The 15146-nt window shown below is 41.3% G+C and overlaps 1 protein-coding gene across 3 annotated transcripts; it reads left to right on the top strand.

The window, feature by feature from the left end:
• The first annotated feature begins 2725 nt into the window (after positions 1-2725).
• Positions 2726-14451, top strand: DUT (deoxyuridine triphosphatase). Of its 3 annotated transcripts, none has more exons than XM_031031758.2 (7): positions 2726-2808; positions 3840-3975; positions 6543-6634; positions 8372-8416; positions 13603-13677; positions 13834-13904; positions 14327-14451. In XM_031031758.2, the coding sequence occupies exons 1-7, from the start codon at positions 2784-2786 to the stop codon at positions 14381-14383; spliced, it is 501 nt and encodes a 166-aa protein (XP_030887618.1). In that variant the 5' UTR covers positions 2726-2783; the 3' UTR covers positions 14384-14451. The 3 variants fall into 3 exon arrangements, with proteins under 3 accessions (XP_030887618.1, XP_006736865.2, XP_030887620.1); XM_006736802.3 differs by lacking the exon at positions 2726-2808 and adding an exon at positions 3003-3251; XM_031031760.2 differs by lacking the exon at positions 2726-2808 and adding an exon at positions 3268-3286.
• Positions 14452-15146: the final 695 nt, after the last annotated feature.

Here is a 15146-nt window from a genome sequence, read left to right on the forward strand (position 1 = left end):
CCCACACCTTCCCCAGACCTGGGGAACATAGGCAGTAGCAGGTTCAGCATCAAGAAGAGTTAATCACAGACTCAGTAGGCTCATATAAACCTACAGAGCACAGTGGCTAAGTGTAAGGACTCTGGAGCCAGACTACCTCAAGTTGAATCTTGGCTCCATCTCTTTGTAGTTGTGAGCTGTGTGACTGTGGGCAAATCATTTAACCTGTAATTTGGTTTCCCCACCTGTAATAAGGGGATAATAACAACACTGGCTTCCTCTGCTTGTCACGATTAAATGAGTTAATATTCATGAAGCACTTGAAATATACTTGGCATTAAGTCTTTGTTAAAAAGAGAGAAATCTCCCTATAATGGTAAAGGTAGGAAGGACAATTTGGCTTGTAAAGTACCAACTTGCATTCTCAACAGGTTCAAGTTGGCACTAGACTTAGTAATTAATTAATCAGCATGACTGACAGGATGATTATATTCTAATAAAAAACCAGCAGGAAATAAACTATGGTTGGAATATGTCTAGTTCTTTGCTGTAGAGTACTGAATTTAGGATGTATTTTCATATCAAGTTATATTTCAGTTGTCACAAGGAATGTCCTATTAAATGCTCACTGGTTCAGAGCGCTAACCTATTACTCTTTTGCAGTTGGATAATACCCTTTTCTCCTTTCAATCTAAAATAAACTCAGATGAAAAGTGACTAATAAAAATTTTATCCACATTGAGAAGAAATAGAATCCTTTCTTGGTACTAGGTGTTACAACAAATAACTTTTTGTATAAAACACTGAAGTAGGTGCTTTGAAGGATTCATACAAGTTTCTGGCTCTTATTAATGTGAAAGATAAAATGCATAAAGTGAGGTGATTACACAATGGGAGAATATGGCTAATGAATGATATGGTCAGGATTGTAAGAGATAAGACAAGGCAGAGCTCACTACTGGTTGTAAAAAAGTTCCATGCATGAAGTGAGATTTTTATTTGGGTTTGGGTAAAGGGAGTCATTACAATTATTATATTTTAGGACTCAATTTATCTCTAATGTGAACTTCCTTAGGTAATTACTAGAGAAAGTGCTTCAGCAAAATGAAGGAATAAACTAAAAGGAAGATAACAGATCCATAAAACCAAGGCTCCAATATAAGAGAAGGGCAAAGGGAAGTGCCAGGATGATAGATAGCTATTCAGCAGGACTAGAGAGTCACATGCACAGATTGGAGCAAGAGAACAGGGGAGTGAGGGAGAGGGGAAATGGAATTGATAGGGGATTTGATGTGTTTCAGTGTTTCATTTGATGTGACAGATGTGAGGTATTGGATTCTCTGGAGCCTTTCGCGGGGGGTGGGGGGTGAACAAGCAATAGGTGAATCAAAAACACCACTACCAACAAAGACAAATGGAAGAACAACACCCTTATTAACTTGAGGGGGGCAGGTGTTAAAAAAAAATCATATCACATTACTCATTTCAACAGTGGATAATATTTAGTCATGATAAGTACTACTCACTTACCTAAAAATTATGACAAAACTATTTGCAGAATGGGGTGGAAAAAGCAGTAAGAGACTTAATCCTCAACTACCCTAATTCTAAAGATAATTTCTATGCCATTAAAAAAATAGCAACATATAATTTAGAAATAGGGAGGTACACTCCAGTAGAAAGAACCAAAAAAAGTCGGAAGCATTTTCCCCTAAGGAGTGAAATTTGAGGGAGGGTTTTGGTGGAGGGGTAGACCAGTTTTTCACTGCAGGCCTTGAAAAGGCATTATATAGAAAAACAAAACACATTGATTAAAAATTAAAGGGGTGGACACGGAGCACCTGGGTGGCTCAGTCGGTTAAGCAACCAACCCTTGATTTTGGCTCAGGTCATGATCTCAGGGTTGCCAGATTGATCCCCGCGTTGGGCTCCTCGCTGGGTGTGTAGCCTGCTTAAGATTCTCTCTCTCTCCCTCTGTCCCTTCTTTCTCTCTCTTAAAAAAAAAAAAATTAAAGGGGTGGACAGGAAATCAAGATTTTGAGAAGTGATCCTATACAGGGGCCAGATGGATCTCTTTCATTCATACAACAAACATTTACTAAGCACTCTTCTAAGCCAGGCACTAAGCTAGACCCCAGGAATACAGTAGCGAATGAAGACATATATGGTCCCTGCCCTCTGGAGCTTATGTTTACTAGAGCAAATAGACAATGAGAAAAATAAACAAACAATGAAAGAAGGACAGATTGTAGTAATACATGGTATGATTAAAAAAGATTACTGTGACAGAACATGGTGGTGAGGCCCTTCCTGACAAACTTAAGTAGTCCTTCTGAATACCCTAACGTTTTTGTCATTTTTCTAAAACTGCCCTATAGTTCGCATTTATTTTGACAAGCTGCGTTATATTTTGTTTTTTACTGAAAGCTTTTTGCATCAGTTCTGGAAATTAGAAAACCCAACTTATGATTACCTATAAAGTTATTTACTCATCCCTGCTGTTATTTCAGGGTAGCCCAGGATCTTTGTTCGAATCACAGCCACTGGGGGTCTCCCCCTCTGTGCTTCTGTGGGTCGTATGAAACAGCGCTAGCAACTGAGTTGTCCTTGGGATCATCCTAAAACCATGCCCCCCGCCCCCTTTAAGGGTAAACGATACGCCGTGCACTGCGGGTGCTGTTAGGAAATGGGACACGCTGCCTTGCCCACAGCCTAGGACGCATCACTGAGCGCGGCCACTGTCACGGGCATCGTGATCAGGTTCCGTTGCTTTGGGGGTCTCTGGGATTAGAACCTGAGGAGCCATGGCCGCAAGCGGCGCCGCCCCAGGTAACTCAGCAGTGCGCAGGGGCCGGGCCCTGTGCCTCGCGGATGGTCTTGGCAAACAGGGGCCACAAAAAAGAAGCGGGTCGAAGGAGGAAGGCAGAGACGCCGCGCCTAGGGTCCCAGCGTCTGCGCCAGCCCGTGGGAGGCCGAAGCGCCGCCTCCGTGCGCTCCTCGTCAGACGGCGGCTGTTACTGCTTCCGAGGTCATCTCACCCGGACGCGGCTTTAGGGTGCAGACCCGGCGCGCGCCTGCGGGAGCGGACGAGCCAACCAGCACCCAAACCTCGGGGCAAATGATTCCCCTCTGCCCTAGCCCCGCGCTCGGCCATTTCTTTACGTTTCTGCTCCGCTCAGTGTGCGCACACAGCGCCGGGCGGAGAGCTGAAGCCGCGGGGCCTCTCTTCTGGCCGCTGTCCAGCACTCGCAGCCGGGGCTGCCGCGGCGCCAGTAATGTCGGGGCCCAGGCTGGAAGGATACGCCATGTAGGGCGTGTGCGGAGGTTCGGAGCCCGGCCGGCCCTCCCGGCCGCCGCCGGGGGATGAGGGGGAGGAGGGGGAGGAGGCGGAGGAGGCGGAGGAGGCGGAGGAGGTGCAGGAGGGGGTAGAGGGCCGAGACCAGCAAGCCCTCCGGCTCTGGGCGGGGCTGGGGGAGGGGCCTGGGAGGGTGCGCAGCCTTTAATCGCGCGCGCGCGAGTCCGTTAGGGCCCCCTAATGGGGGAAGTGGTTGCTTTCTATTGTGTGAGCGGGAGGTCCCGGAGCTGTCCCAGCACAGGTTGTTACTGTACCCTGAGCTGGAAAAGCTTGAGAAGGCGCAGTAGTTTCCTATCCCAAATCCGCTTTCCAAGAGGGGTTTCCAGCCTCAAATTTGAATCTCGCCTCCCCTCTCAGCTAGAATTGTGGGCTCGTCCAGGGGAGGGGCGGGGCGAGGAGTTGCTGGCGGGAGATTTAAATTCTGGCGGGCGCTCATTCTGTGTCCATTTGTTTCCTCTGCTGCTGTCTTTTTTTGCGTTCTGTTCTGCCATGCCCTGCTCTGAAGCGATACCCGCCATTTCCCCCAGCAAGCGGCCCCGGCCTGCGGAGGACAGCATGCGGCTCCGCTTTGTCCGGCTCTCAGAGCACGCCACCGCCCCGACCAAGGGGTCGGCGCGGGCTGCGGGCTACGACCTGTACAGGTGAGTGGGGACTTCCGGCCGCCTTCTGCCGGCGCCATCCCTACCTCACGCAGAGAAGGTCCAGAGCTGGAGTTCTAGAGCTCTCAGTCATGTTCGCTTATATTCCTGCCATCTGCGGCCACAGCTTGAAACTTTCACCTAAAAGATTACAGAAACCAACCCTTTTTGCATATATGTAGGATTTCTCTCTTTTTCCTAGTGTTGAAAATTTCAGCTTTCCTCTTTAGCAGAAATTCAGTAAGGATTTGACACAAGCGTGCAGAATGGTAACTACATATAAGTGTCCACCAAGGCATTATTTGTTTTGCAACATTTATTGCACCCTTTCCAAATGGAAGGTAGAGATGAATAAGGCCCAGCTTGGCTTCAAAGCGTGGCCTGAGGGTGATGCAGTGCACAATAGAAAGAAAAGCCACGGGGGATGTCTAGGTGCTGGCTGTGAAAAAATACCCAGGGAGGATTAATGAAGGGTGCTTCTGCCTTAAAGGAATTGTGAAATTTCTCTATATGTCCATATATAAGGACTGGAAATGTCAGAAAGAGCACGAATCTGAAACACAGCGGGAATGTCAGTAATGCTACCACCCTTCCATTGGTTCAGCACTTTTTACCTCTACTAAAAACTTTACATGTGCGATTTTATTTAATCCTCACAACAATCCTGAAGTAGATAAGTGTTACTTACCTTTTTACAGGTGAGGGATTCTGTGAAGAGCTGAATTGATTGCCCCAGGGTTTGAATGTAATAAGATTTTTGACCCTTAGTTCAGTGCTCCCCTCCCCCCGACTTGACGACTGTGTCCAGGTCTTTGAAGCCATTAAGGTAGATGAACAGTGATACTGGGGGGAATGGGTGTTTACTACATGACTAAATCCTTAGGAATTATTTTCAAGCATCCCAGGTAATTCTAATGTGAGAATTACTGGTCTAAGTCATACAAGTACAGAAGGGGAAAAAGGAGTGTGTGATGATAGTAATGAAGAAAGGAAAGGAAAAGAAAAGTGAGGTATGGTCTGTTAGAGCTGAAAGGGATGTATTCAGTCCCTTAGTCCTCATGGATAAAAGTGGAATGATGTAGTACCATGTCTGGGCATTGTTGTGATCACGTCATATGAGAGACTTAGATTTAACATACTTAAAATATCCTCCTAATGAACAAAGATGACTATATCCGGAAATAGACATGGAAATAACTTCTCTCTTTAATAAATTAGGGTCTAACTATTGAAAGAGAGGAAATCCCAATGAAAGAAGTGAAAATGTAATACTGTATTACTAGTCTTCATTAAGATCCGCCAAAGTTCTGCTCATTGTAAAATCTCACATTTCCATCAAGAAGGGGGCTACAGTCATAGCAACAGTAGCAGCATTTGCTGGGTGGATCTTAGAGAATCGGGTCCTTAGCAGTGTCCTTCTCCAGGGCCTCTTCCCAGTGATCAGCTCTGTCCCCCAGCCAGTGAGGTTCATGGTATCAGCTTGGTAAGCTTGGTTAGCTACCGAGACCAGCAGAACAGATACAACACTGCTCTACCTGCCCCCGCTCCGCCATGTTGTCCACCCATTTTCCCCTTCCCTCTGCATGTCTTCCCTAATCATTAGAGGATTGTTGTGAGAATAAAATGAGTTATATAAAGCATTTAGGACTGTACCTGGCACAGAGTAAGGCCTTAGTAAATGTTAGCTATTATTAGCGAGTATTTGCCCTTCTTTCTTGGTTCTTTTTCAGAGGGAAATGATCCATATGTAGCTATAGGTTTGGTGTGTCTGTGGGAGTGGGTGAGTTCAGGATCTTCCTACACCATCTTTGCACATCTCCCCTTGGTTTTTTCTTTCTCTTCCTCTTTTTATATCATGTTAGTAGCATGCATCTTTCAGAAGTCTGCCTTTCTGCCCCCTCCTGCTAATATGCATTTCATTTTCCCAACAAAATTTTGTTCAGGGGAGAACAAGATTACATGTTAATAACCTCTTAAACCAAAAAAATTCACCAGAATGACTGTATCTAAAGTTAGCACCATTTTAATAATGGACTAAAAGGAAATATCTACCACCACCTTCTTCATAAATTTTTATTTTTAAGTGATCTCTACACCCAATGTGGGGCTCCAACTCACAACCCCGAGATCAAGAGTCGCACACTTGGGGCGCCTGGGTGGTTCAGTTGGTTAAGCATCTGACTCTTGATTTCAGCTCAGATCATGATCTCAGAGTTGTGAGATTGAGCCCTGTGTGAAGATTCTCTTCCTCTCCCTCTTCCCCTTACCCCCCTCTCTTGTCTCTCTCTCTCTCCCTCTCTTAAAAAAAAAAAAATAGGAAAGAAAGAGTTGCACGCTCCACCGACTGAGCCAGCCAGCCACCCCTAAACTTTTTTTTTAATCTGAATTGGAAATTTAGAGTACTGAAGTTATAGTCAGATGGGTTATTGAAATTTAAGATTGCATGAATTATTTTGTGATTATTTTATGAGATGTATTTGAAGCAATTCTATATACTTAGTCACAAGGAAGAAAATATAAAAACAATTTTATGAATAAATACTGGCTATTTTCTTTCATTACTTTCCTAGTGCCTATGATTATACACTACCACCTATGGAGAAAGCCCTTGTGAAAACAGACATTCAGGTAGCTCTTCCTTCTGGGTGCTATGGAAGAGTAGGTAAGTGATTTAAGACATGGTAACTATTTGTCAAGCTTTTCCTTTATCATCTATTCCTTCATCTTAGTTTCATTTAGGGTATAAATGAGGGAAGAGATACTGTTTGGCATGTGTCCTAGAATAAAGAAGTGCCAACTGTGATGGCAAATACAGCCATTTGAAAACTACATTTCATTTACATATCTGCTTTTTGTGCTCACACACACCCCTACCCCCCCAGCCCTCCCTCTCTTTTTTTTCTGATTCCTTGAGCTCTTAGGAGGCTCACATTGGCCCAGGAGTTTTTCTCTCAACTCCTCACTGAGAAACTGAAAATACAGATGATTTTTAACTGGAGCTCCCCCTTCAAGGATCAAATTGCATCTGAGGTCAGATGTCTTCATGAAGATGATGATGAAATGGCTAATATTTGTTATATAAGAAAATAGAGGCCGGCCTGGGCTAATGACACGACATTTTTTATCCCGAGAGTAAAACTTCTGGCTCCTGTTCGCCCAGAGTCCATCAGACCATTTAGTCTTTCCCGCTTTGGGTGTCCTCCCATGGGGTATGTTGGGGTCAGGGGTACCCTTCAGGGCACTAGAGGGGACTGAATGCCTTATAGTGGGAGGAGCTATGACAAAATGAAGAGCAAGTCAGCTGTCATTGGAGAGAGAGTTCAAAACTTTCTTCAACTGAATAATCACTTTCTAACTTCAGAGTAAACATAAAGGAATAAATGGAACTGTGGGTGGGGAGGGGCTAGACACCACCATCTTGTTAGCTATGAGTGTGAGAACTGCTAATACTTCTGCCTTTCACAGAAAAACCGAGATGGGCTCTTTCTTCATCTCCTTTTGGCAGCATTTGGCTGCATTTGAAAATATTTTGGGGGGTGGGGATAAGGAGATGGAATGAAATAAAAGGAAAAGCAGGAAGAAGTAGCACATATTGACAAAGTGCCAGTTTGAAGTTTTCTGGAATAATTAATTATTATTTATAATAATTATTATAGAAGCCAAAATAATTAATGAGAGGCCTGATGCTCAAGTCAGCAAGTGTAAGGTATAAAGTTCACTTTCTATGTTTTCATTTTAAGAATAAAAAACATTGGAATTGAATTTTTAAGGTTTAGCTTTTGACCATGTGCCTGACTGATACCAGGCCTTTCATCTTACTCTGGTTCATTTGTTTATACAGACATGTCATTTGGCATTTGAATCATGAGTAAGAGTCCCAAGTTCTAGGCTAACCATTGGTTAAGTTTATGCCTCTCTCCACCCTCCTCCTCTGCCCTCTTCCCATCTAGACTGTATCATGCTCAGATCTCCCATCTTAAAACAAGTCTTCTTCCTCAGTCCTGTGTCACTGCCCACTATGGTCCTCCCTTTGTGGCCAGACTGCTTGAAAGCTTGTCCGAGGTTGTCCCCACTTGCTCACCTCTCAGTCTACCCCCCACGGTCCACTGCCACGGTCCACTGACCACGCCACCACAAATCCTCAATGGACTGAAGTTGCATGAGAGTGGTTTAAGTTGCTTTTGAATTAAACTTTGTCAAGTTTTTTCACACTGTTCTTTCCTAGTTTAATAATACAGTATAATAAAGATATTCTTGAATCCAGAACCATCTACTAAAGTTAAGATGAAAAGGTAGATGTCCTAGGAGATGAGAGTGGCATGCTTAAATTGTAAATTACATCCAGTATCACCCCTCCCCCTGCAAAGGAGCCAACTTCTCCTTTTTTTTTGTTTTTTAGCTCCCCGTTCTGGCTTGGCTGCAAAATACTTCATTGATGTAGGAGGTAATATGTTTACATTTTTCTTCTGTAAATATGTGTGTGTTTACTTTGCCTTTGCTTAAGAGGTAGTAATCAAGATTGACAGATTCAAGAAAAGGAAATAATTTTTGTTGTGTTGTGTTTTGCCTCTTTAGAAATTTCCACCTCTTAAATAATAGACAATCATGATGCAGTTTCAAATATTATTTAAATATGTCTAATTTTAAAATGACCATGATGTGAAATGCATGTTATTTTACTAATAGGCTAACTAAATATTATCCGATGGATAGGATTTTTGCCTTGGCTTAGTGATAATCTGCATTTAGTCCAAAGTGACTCTATTCTTAGAAGAAAGGTAGTTTTATAAGGGTAGGAAAAGCTTTTATGTCATTTTTGAGCAAGTATTAGGAAATTAGGAAATTAAGCAATAATTATTAAATTATTTAAGCAAAAGGTTATAGAAAATGCAGGTCAGTCTTGTATGAATTTTCGTGTCTGTGTAAGAGAGCCATCCACATTTGGCAAAATATAAAAAGAGACTCTAAGTGAGAAGAGAAAACACTGTGCTTCCCTATCTACATTTTTTGTCGAACAAGTACTCAGCGACTCCTGTTTGCCTTACGATAAAGCCTTACTCACGTCTCCCAAAGTCAACAACTTCATCGTGGAGCCCCTTTCATAAAGAGCCCAAGTCTTTGCTGGCTGTCTTGTGGTAGGCTCCCTAACCACCCTCACCATAAGGAAATTCTCACCTTTCTGGTATGGTTCCCTTGCGTTGGATCTCCTCCTTTCTGGAGTATGGACCTCACTGACCTTTGTCCTGACTTTTATTCCCATCTTAGTGAGCAGAGTGCTTCACCTATTTAGACATCTTGGCCCTCCAGTGAGCGGGTATGCTAGATTCTCCAAATCCCTCCATTTTCACAAAGCTACTTTTTAACAGATGGAAGAACTGGCTCAGCAATGAGCCCAAGCTGACATGTTAAACCCTGGAATCTTCATCCGTGATTCCAGTCCCTCTGTTCTTTACGCTGCAATTAAATGCTGGGTATCACCTCACCCCATCCCTGCACCAACCAGGCACCGTCCTCAGTCAGCTCCCTGTTAACCAGTGCTGTGCATCAAGTAAGGAGTGAGGCGTGTCCCTCAGTCTCCCTTTGGTGTCACTAGGTGGTGCTGTGGGGCAAGACACAATCTCCAAAGTAGTTCTTTCTTAGGGACTGAAGAGAAGCCAGGTTTGACCGAGCAGGGATGAACAGCCCACTGGGGTTGTGTGCTCTTATGCTTGCTTCTCAAAAATACTTTTATAACGTCAAGTATGGCAATTTAGGACTGTAACTTCAGGATATAGAAGATTGCATATATTTTTAAAGAAATTTCAAAGGGTTGTGAAAGGAACATGGACTTTGGAGTAACAACTAGACTTGGGTCCCAGCTTTGTCATTAATTGGCTAGTTAGTACTTTCTGAGCCTCAGTTTGCTCTTCCATAAAAAGAAAATTAGTGTGCCTGCCTCACAAGGATAGGAGGATTGAGTGATAATATATGCAAAGCATCTCACACTGCTTGGCACATATTTAGACCCTGTAAGTTATATTTGTCCCCTAGAGAATGCAAAGATTTTTTTAATGTGGCAACCTAATTTTTTTTTCTGACTTTGTTACTAATTTTTGCTCTGTTTAAAACAACCTTCTGAAAAACATTCATGTAAAAGAAATGGAAAGTTAGTTTGCCTGGTGGTTGATGTGGTATTATTCATAAAATCACATTGTGGTGTGTTCTTGGATGCAGAGTATCTTAAAAATGTCTCTTAGGCACACGTTTATCATAGTTGGCCACAGTTTTTACTTCAGAAGAGAGATGTTGTTAGAAATCCCAGGCTGTAAATAAGGGTCAAAGGGAAAAGTTGAGTATGCAGGATTCTGTTCAGAATTCACATCTGGTAGGTGTGGATAGTTTTCACTAAAGAAGGTTTCCAACAAATGACATGCCAAAGTCTTGACACAGTAAAACTTGTGCCTGAAGTCAGTTAATTACTCTGCCAGTTCCAATGTATGATTTTTCCAGTGATAACTTCAAAATACTTTCTGCTTTCTCATGAAGAGAAATATCCCTGATGCTTATGTTCCTTATGTAGAAAAAGAATGTCTTGGGTTTTTCTTGAAGGTCAAATTGCCTTTGAGTAATAAATAAACTTGGAACAACTGGATTTTTCATACTATTGGCATTCATGCTAAAAAAAAGTATTACTGAGGGCGCTTTTTTTTCTGTGATACATTTCAATTGACTTCAAACAACTTCATTTCTTTTAGTTAGTTAAAAGGCTTTTCACATCTCTATGTGCCAAGCATAAAATCTTGGTAGATATCTGGCTTTACAGAATTCAAGACACCCAAACATTTGAGTTTGATGGGACTACTTTATAGACATATAGCAAAGGTCTTTCCAAAAAGGGAGTGTTTTTGTATGGGAGAAGATACCATAAAGTAAAAACATAAATACTTGCAGGTCATAGGTAAAAGAATTAAATACCCAAATAAGGGAAAAAATCATAAAATATAGAAGAGGCCATACAAATGTGCAACAAACATACAGAGGAAAAACATTCTAGCCTTATTAGTCATCAGGGAAATACAAAGTAAAGCCATGAGATACCATTTTTCACTCATCACATTGGCCAGAATTTTTTTTTTAATTGCTGCCGTCTGGGGGTATCTGGGTGGCTCAGTTGGTTAAGCATCTGACTCTTGGTTTTGGCTCAGGTCGTGAGATCAGGCCCTGTGTCAGGCTCTGGGTTCCATGCTCAGCATGGAGTGTTCTTGAGATTCTCTCCCTCTCCCCTTGTTCCTCCCCCCATTCACACACATGCTCTCTCTCAAATAAATACATCTTAAAAAAAAAAAGATTGCTGTCATTTGATATTGGCAAGGACTTTGGAAATGGGCGTTCTTAAATATCGCTGATAGAAGTTTGAATTGCTACACCTTTTTTGCAAGGTAATTTAGAAATATCCATTAAAATTTTAAATGTACACACCCTTTGATCAGGAAAGTGCCTTTTGGAAACATTTTGATGAGAGACTAAAAATCACTAAAATACAAGGACTTCTGACATCTGACTAATATACAAGAAAGTAATACATAAAATCCATTACTGTAATATTGGCTGCCCGAGGGAAGGTAGGGGAACATTATTAGTTTTATATGTATGTGTACTATTTGGGTATTCTAAGATCTTTCTTATAAAGTAGAAACTAAGAGTTCAGAAATCAGTCCACATTGTCTTCATCGAACCCCTTCCAGGCAGCTGAGTACTAGCCTGCACTTGAGATCTGCAGCTCGGAGATTCTGTGGTCTTCTGGGTTCATTTGTTCTAGCAGGCAATAGCATGTTCTCCGCAGGGGTTTCGCCAGTGAATCCGATCCAGGTTGTTCCTACAGCCAGAACTTTGCTGCATATAGATAATATAGAAAACAGCTGGTCCCCTCGTTCTACCAATTACACAATAAGAACTAATTTAATGGTCAAGTGGCAGTGGGGAAAGAAGCCAGGCTTCAGGATTCTTTGAATTGGTCAAGGCTTTGTTTCTGTGCAGCTAGAAAAGAATAGACTGTTTCCTTCCATCTAGACATGATATGAACCTCCTCTGCTGCCTTTCTGCTACGTATCTACCCTTCCTTCTCACTGTTTAAAATTAGTTACCTTTAATTCAAACTCTTAAAAGTGTCAGGAACCTTTAAGAATGCTTCAATTTGATTTCATTTCTCCCTAGTAAATCATTCATAAAGCACAGGGATTCATTTAAACTTCTATAATCCACTGGAAAAATCTAAAATGTTGGTTTTTCTAAGTATTTTTCCCCATGCTGGATTTTTTCCCCCTATAAGAAAATTGAAGGGGAATGCTTTCCTTTGTTCTTTAAAAAAAAAAAAAAATTTTTTTTTTCAGTTGACCTTCAAAATAATTATGAGTCTGGTCAATCAGCATTAATACCCATTGAGCTACAATCCTGATTATTTTTACTTTCTTTTTTTTTCTTTAATAAGAGTTTTGTGTATTTGGTTTTTAGGAGGTGGGGTGTTACTAATAGTAAACTGTAACATGGAGCTACATTTAATTAGGGTGCCATGAAATTTTACAAACTGAGGGGAAAGAATGAACGTGTATAGAAAGAAATTGGCAGGGGGGAGGATGAGGAGGAAGAGAAGTGACTCCTAATAGGTAGGGGATTTTGTTTCGGGTAATGAAAACGGTCCCCCAAACTGACTGTGGTGATGGTTGCACAATTACGAATACGCTAGAAACCATTGAGTTGTGAATTATGTCTCAATATTGAAAGAGGAAATGGGAAGGCCTGCTACACCTGCATTATCTGTGCTTGTGTTTATGGAAACATTTTAAGTTCTTGGCTCAAAGTTAAATGCTAACAAGCCTGGTAAATGTACCTCTGTGGGCCAAGGCAGGGCCCTGGCTCGAGTCCTCTCCTGCAAAGATTTGTTGTCCCTGTGTTCATAATCTCAAACAGGTACTGATTACACACGGTGTTATAGAATAGTGTACTCCTTGTTAAGCTGATGTGCTAATGTCTTCTGAGAGATCATGCTCTAAGAAAGGATGGTGGCTCAAATTAAAAGGACAGGTGGAATATGAACGGAAGTATTCACCTCCATTTTTATTATAAAATGAATGTTCTGATATTAGCTAGACTGTGGCTTAACAATGTCAGCATTGACTTACTCCACTGCAGATCTTCAGGCTGTTTGACATTTTTATTTATGACTCAGTCATATTTCATTCTGGATATTAGTGGGAAGGTGCTACCAGGAAAAACCTTTAAAACGCAAGTTGTAATTTTCTTCTAGTCTTTTTAGCAGGTGTGCAGCAGATGAATAGTAGTTTTGGAGTGAGCAATTCAGGATGACCCATCTGAGATGCTAAATACCTACTCCCAGTTTAGAATAGGAAATGGTCACCATTTGTAAGGGTGACAGGTGGGAAAATTAGGGCCATTCTATAAATTCTATGTATTTGCATTTTATTAAGACTCATTTCTTAGTTTTGAGATTTTACCTAGTTCCAGAGCAAGATTCACTTACTCATTCTTGAGGATTAAAACCTCGGAGCTACGTAAGAATGATTTTGAGGTAATCCTACACCCTCAGTGTTTTGGTCGCATAAACCATGCTTCTATTATCTTTCTTTCCCTTAGCTGGCGTCATAGATGAAGATTACAGAGGAAATGTGGGTGTCGTACTATTTAATTTTGGCAAAGAAAAGTTTCAAGGTACGTTAGACGCATATAATCACATAAATGCAGTGAGTTTTCTGAGTTCTGAGTGTCTAGATAACACATGCTCCCTCCTCAAATTCTCACTGTACAGGCAAGATATAGAGAAAAGATCAATAAAATATCAGTAATAAACTCTTTTTTCCTTTCAAGTCAAAAAGGGCGATCGGATTGCACAGCTCATTTGTGAACGGATTTTTTATCCAGAAATAGAGGAAGTTCAGGTAAGTATCATAAAAGCTGAGCAGGGAATAAAGGATATAACATCTTCAGTGAAGGGAAAAATACAATTTCAAGGGTTTCATATGCTATTTGTAACTAAATAATAGCACATATAATAGTCCTGTTTAAAGCAAAATTAAAAGCTTAGTTTTAGAATTTCGTGAAATGTTTTTCATAGCTATTATATAGCATTACTTTGGGTAATAAATAATTTAAATATATCCTGAAATTCTATTTCTCTAGCTTTTTTGAAAATTGCCCACTATTTTATTTATGGAGCTTTTTAAAAATTTAATTTTCTTTTTGTAATCTCCTTTTTGAAAGGATGGTACGGCAAGAATAAAAGTCTTAGAGGTTAGGAGCTAGAGAGAACTGAAAGAGAACTGAAATTGACTACCTGGCTACCACCTTTATGTCTTTTCAGGTTTTAGATGACACTGAAAGGGGTTCAGGAGGTTTTGGTTCCACGGGGAAGAATTAACATTTATGCCAAGAACAGAAAATGAGGAAACATACTTTTTTCTTAAAAATAAAGCGTTTTTGCTTAAAGTGTTTTGGTGTTTTGCACGTCTGTAAACATAATAGCTTTAGCTTCTAAAACTGTTTGGTTCTCTTAGGATTTAGGAAAAGATACCTCTGTTGGGGTCCCCTAAAACCTTACTTATGCTTTTACACATCTGATTGTTGTATAAATCTGTGTGGTGACCTAATACAAACTGTTTATTTTTTTAATCAAATGTTTATCAATTACAGATCCAAAAAACCCTATATTATTTAATTCACTGGAAGCTTCCTCTTCAACTTAATTGTTTTGTAAATCATAAGCAGTGCCTTTCATTCAATAAATTTGAATTCTTTCACAGATAAAAATTATTGTATGAGTGACTAAAAAGATAATAAAAAGAAGTTGAAGTGAGGGGGGCGGAGCAAGATGGTGGAGGAGTAGGAGACCTGGATTTCGTCTCCTCTCAGGAATTCAGCTGGATAGGGATCAAACCATTCTGAACACCTACAAACCCAACAGGAGATCAAAGAAAGGAATAGCAACAACTCTGAACAGAAAAGCGACCACTTTCTGGAAGGTAGGACGTGCGGAGAAGTGAATCCAAGGCGATATTCGGGAGGATAGACGGCGGGGGAGGGACCTCCGTTGGCCGCTTCTGGCAAGTGATAGAGCCGCGGAGCACAAAATCGGAACTTTTAAAAGTCTGCTCCGCCGAGGGACGTCACTCTGGTGGCTAAGC

Source organism: Leptonychotes weddellii, chromosome 9 (assembly GCF_054177405.1).
Source record: "Leptonychotes weddellii isolate Sample4059 chromosome 9, ASM5417740v2, whole genome shotgun sequence".
NCBI classification, from domain to species: Eukaryota; Metazoa; Chordata; class Mammalia; order Carnivora; family Phocidae; genus Leptonychotes; species Leptonychotes weddellii.

Excerpts from the sequence above, each read along its gene's own strand:
- DUT (XM_006736802.3), top strand. The coding sequence starts at position 3,098 with ATGATTCCCCTCTGCCCTAGCCCCGCGCTCGGCCATTTCTTTACGTTT. Across the intron at positions 6,635-8,371 it reads TGGGTGCTATGGAAGAGTAG|CTCCCCGTTCTGGCTTGGCT; the intron begins GTAAGTGATTTA and ends TTTGTTTTTTAG. Across the intron at positions 13,678-13,833 it reads TGGCAAAGAAAAGTTTCAAG|TCAAAAAGGGCGATCGGATT; the intron begins GTACGTTAGACG and ends TTTCCTTTCAAG.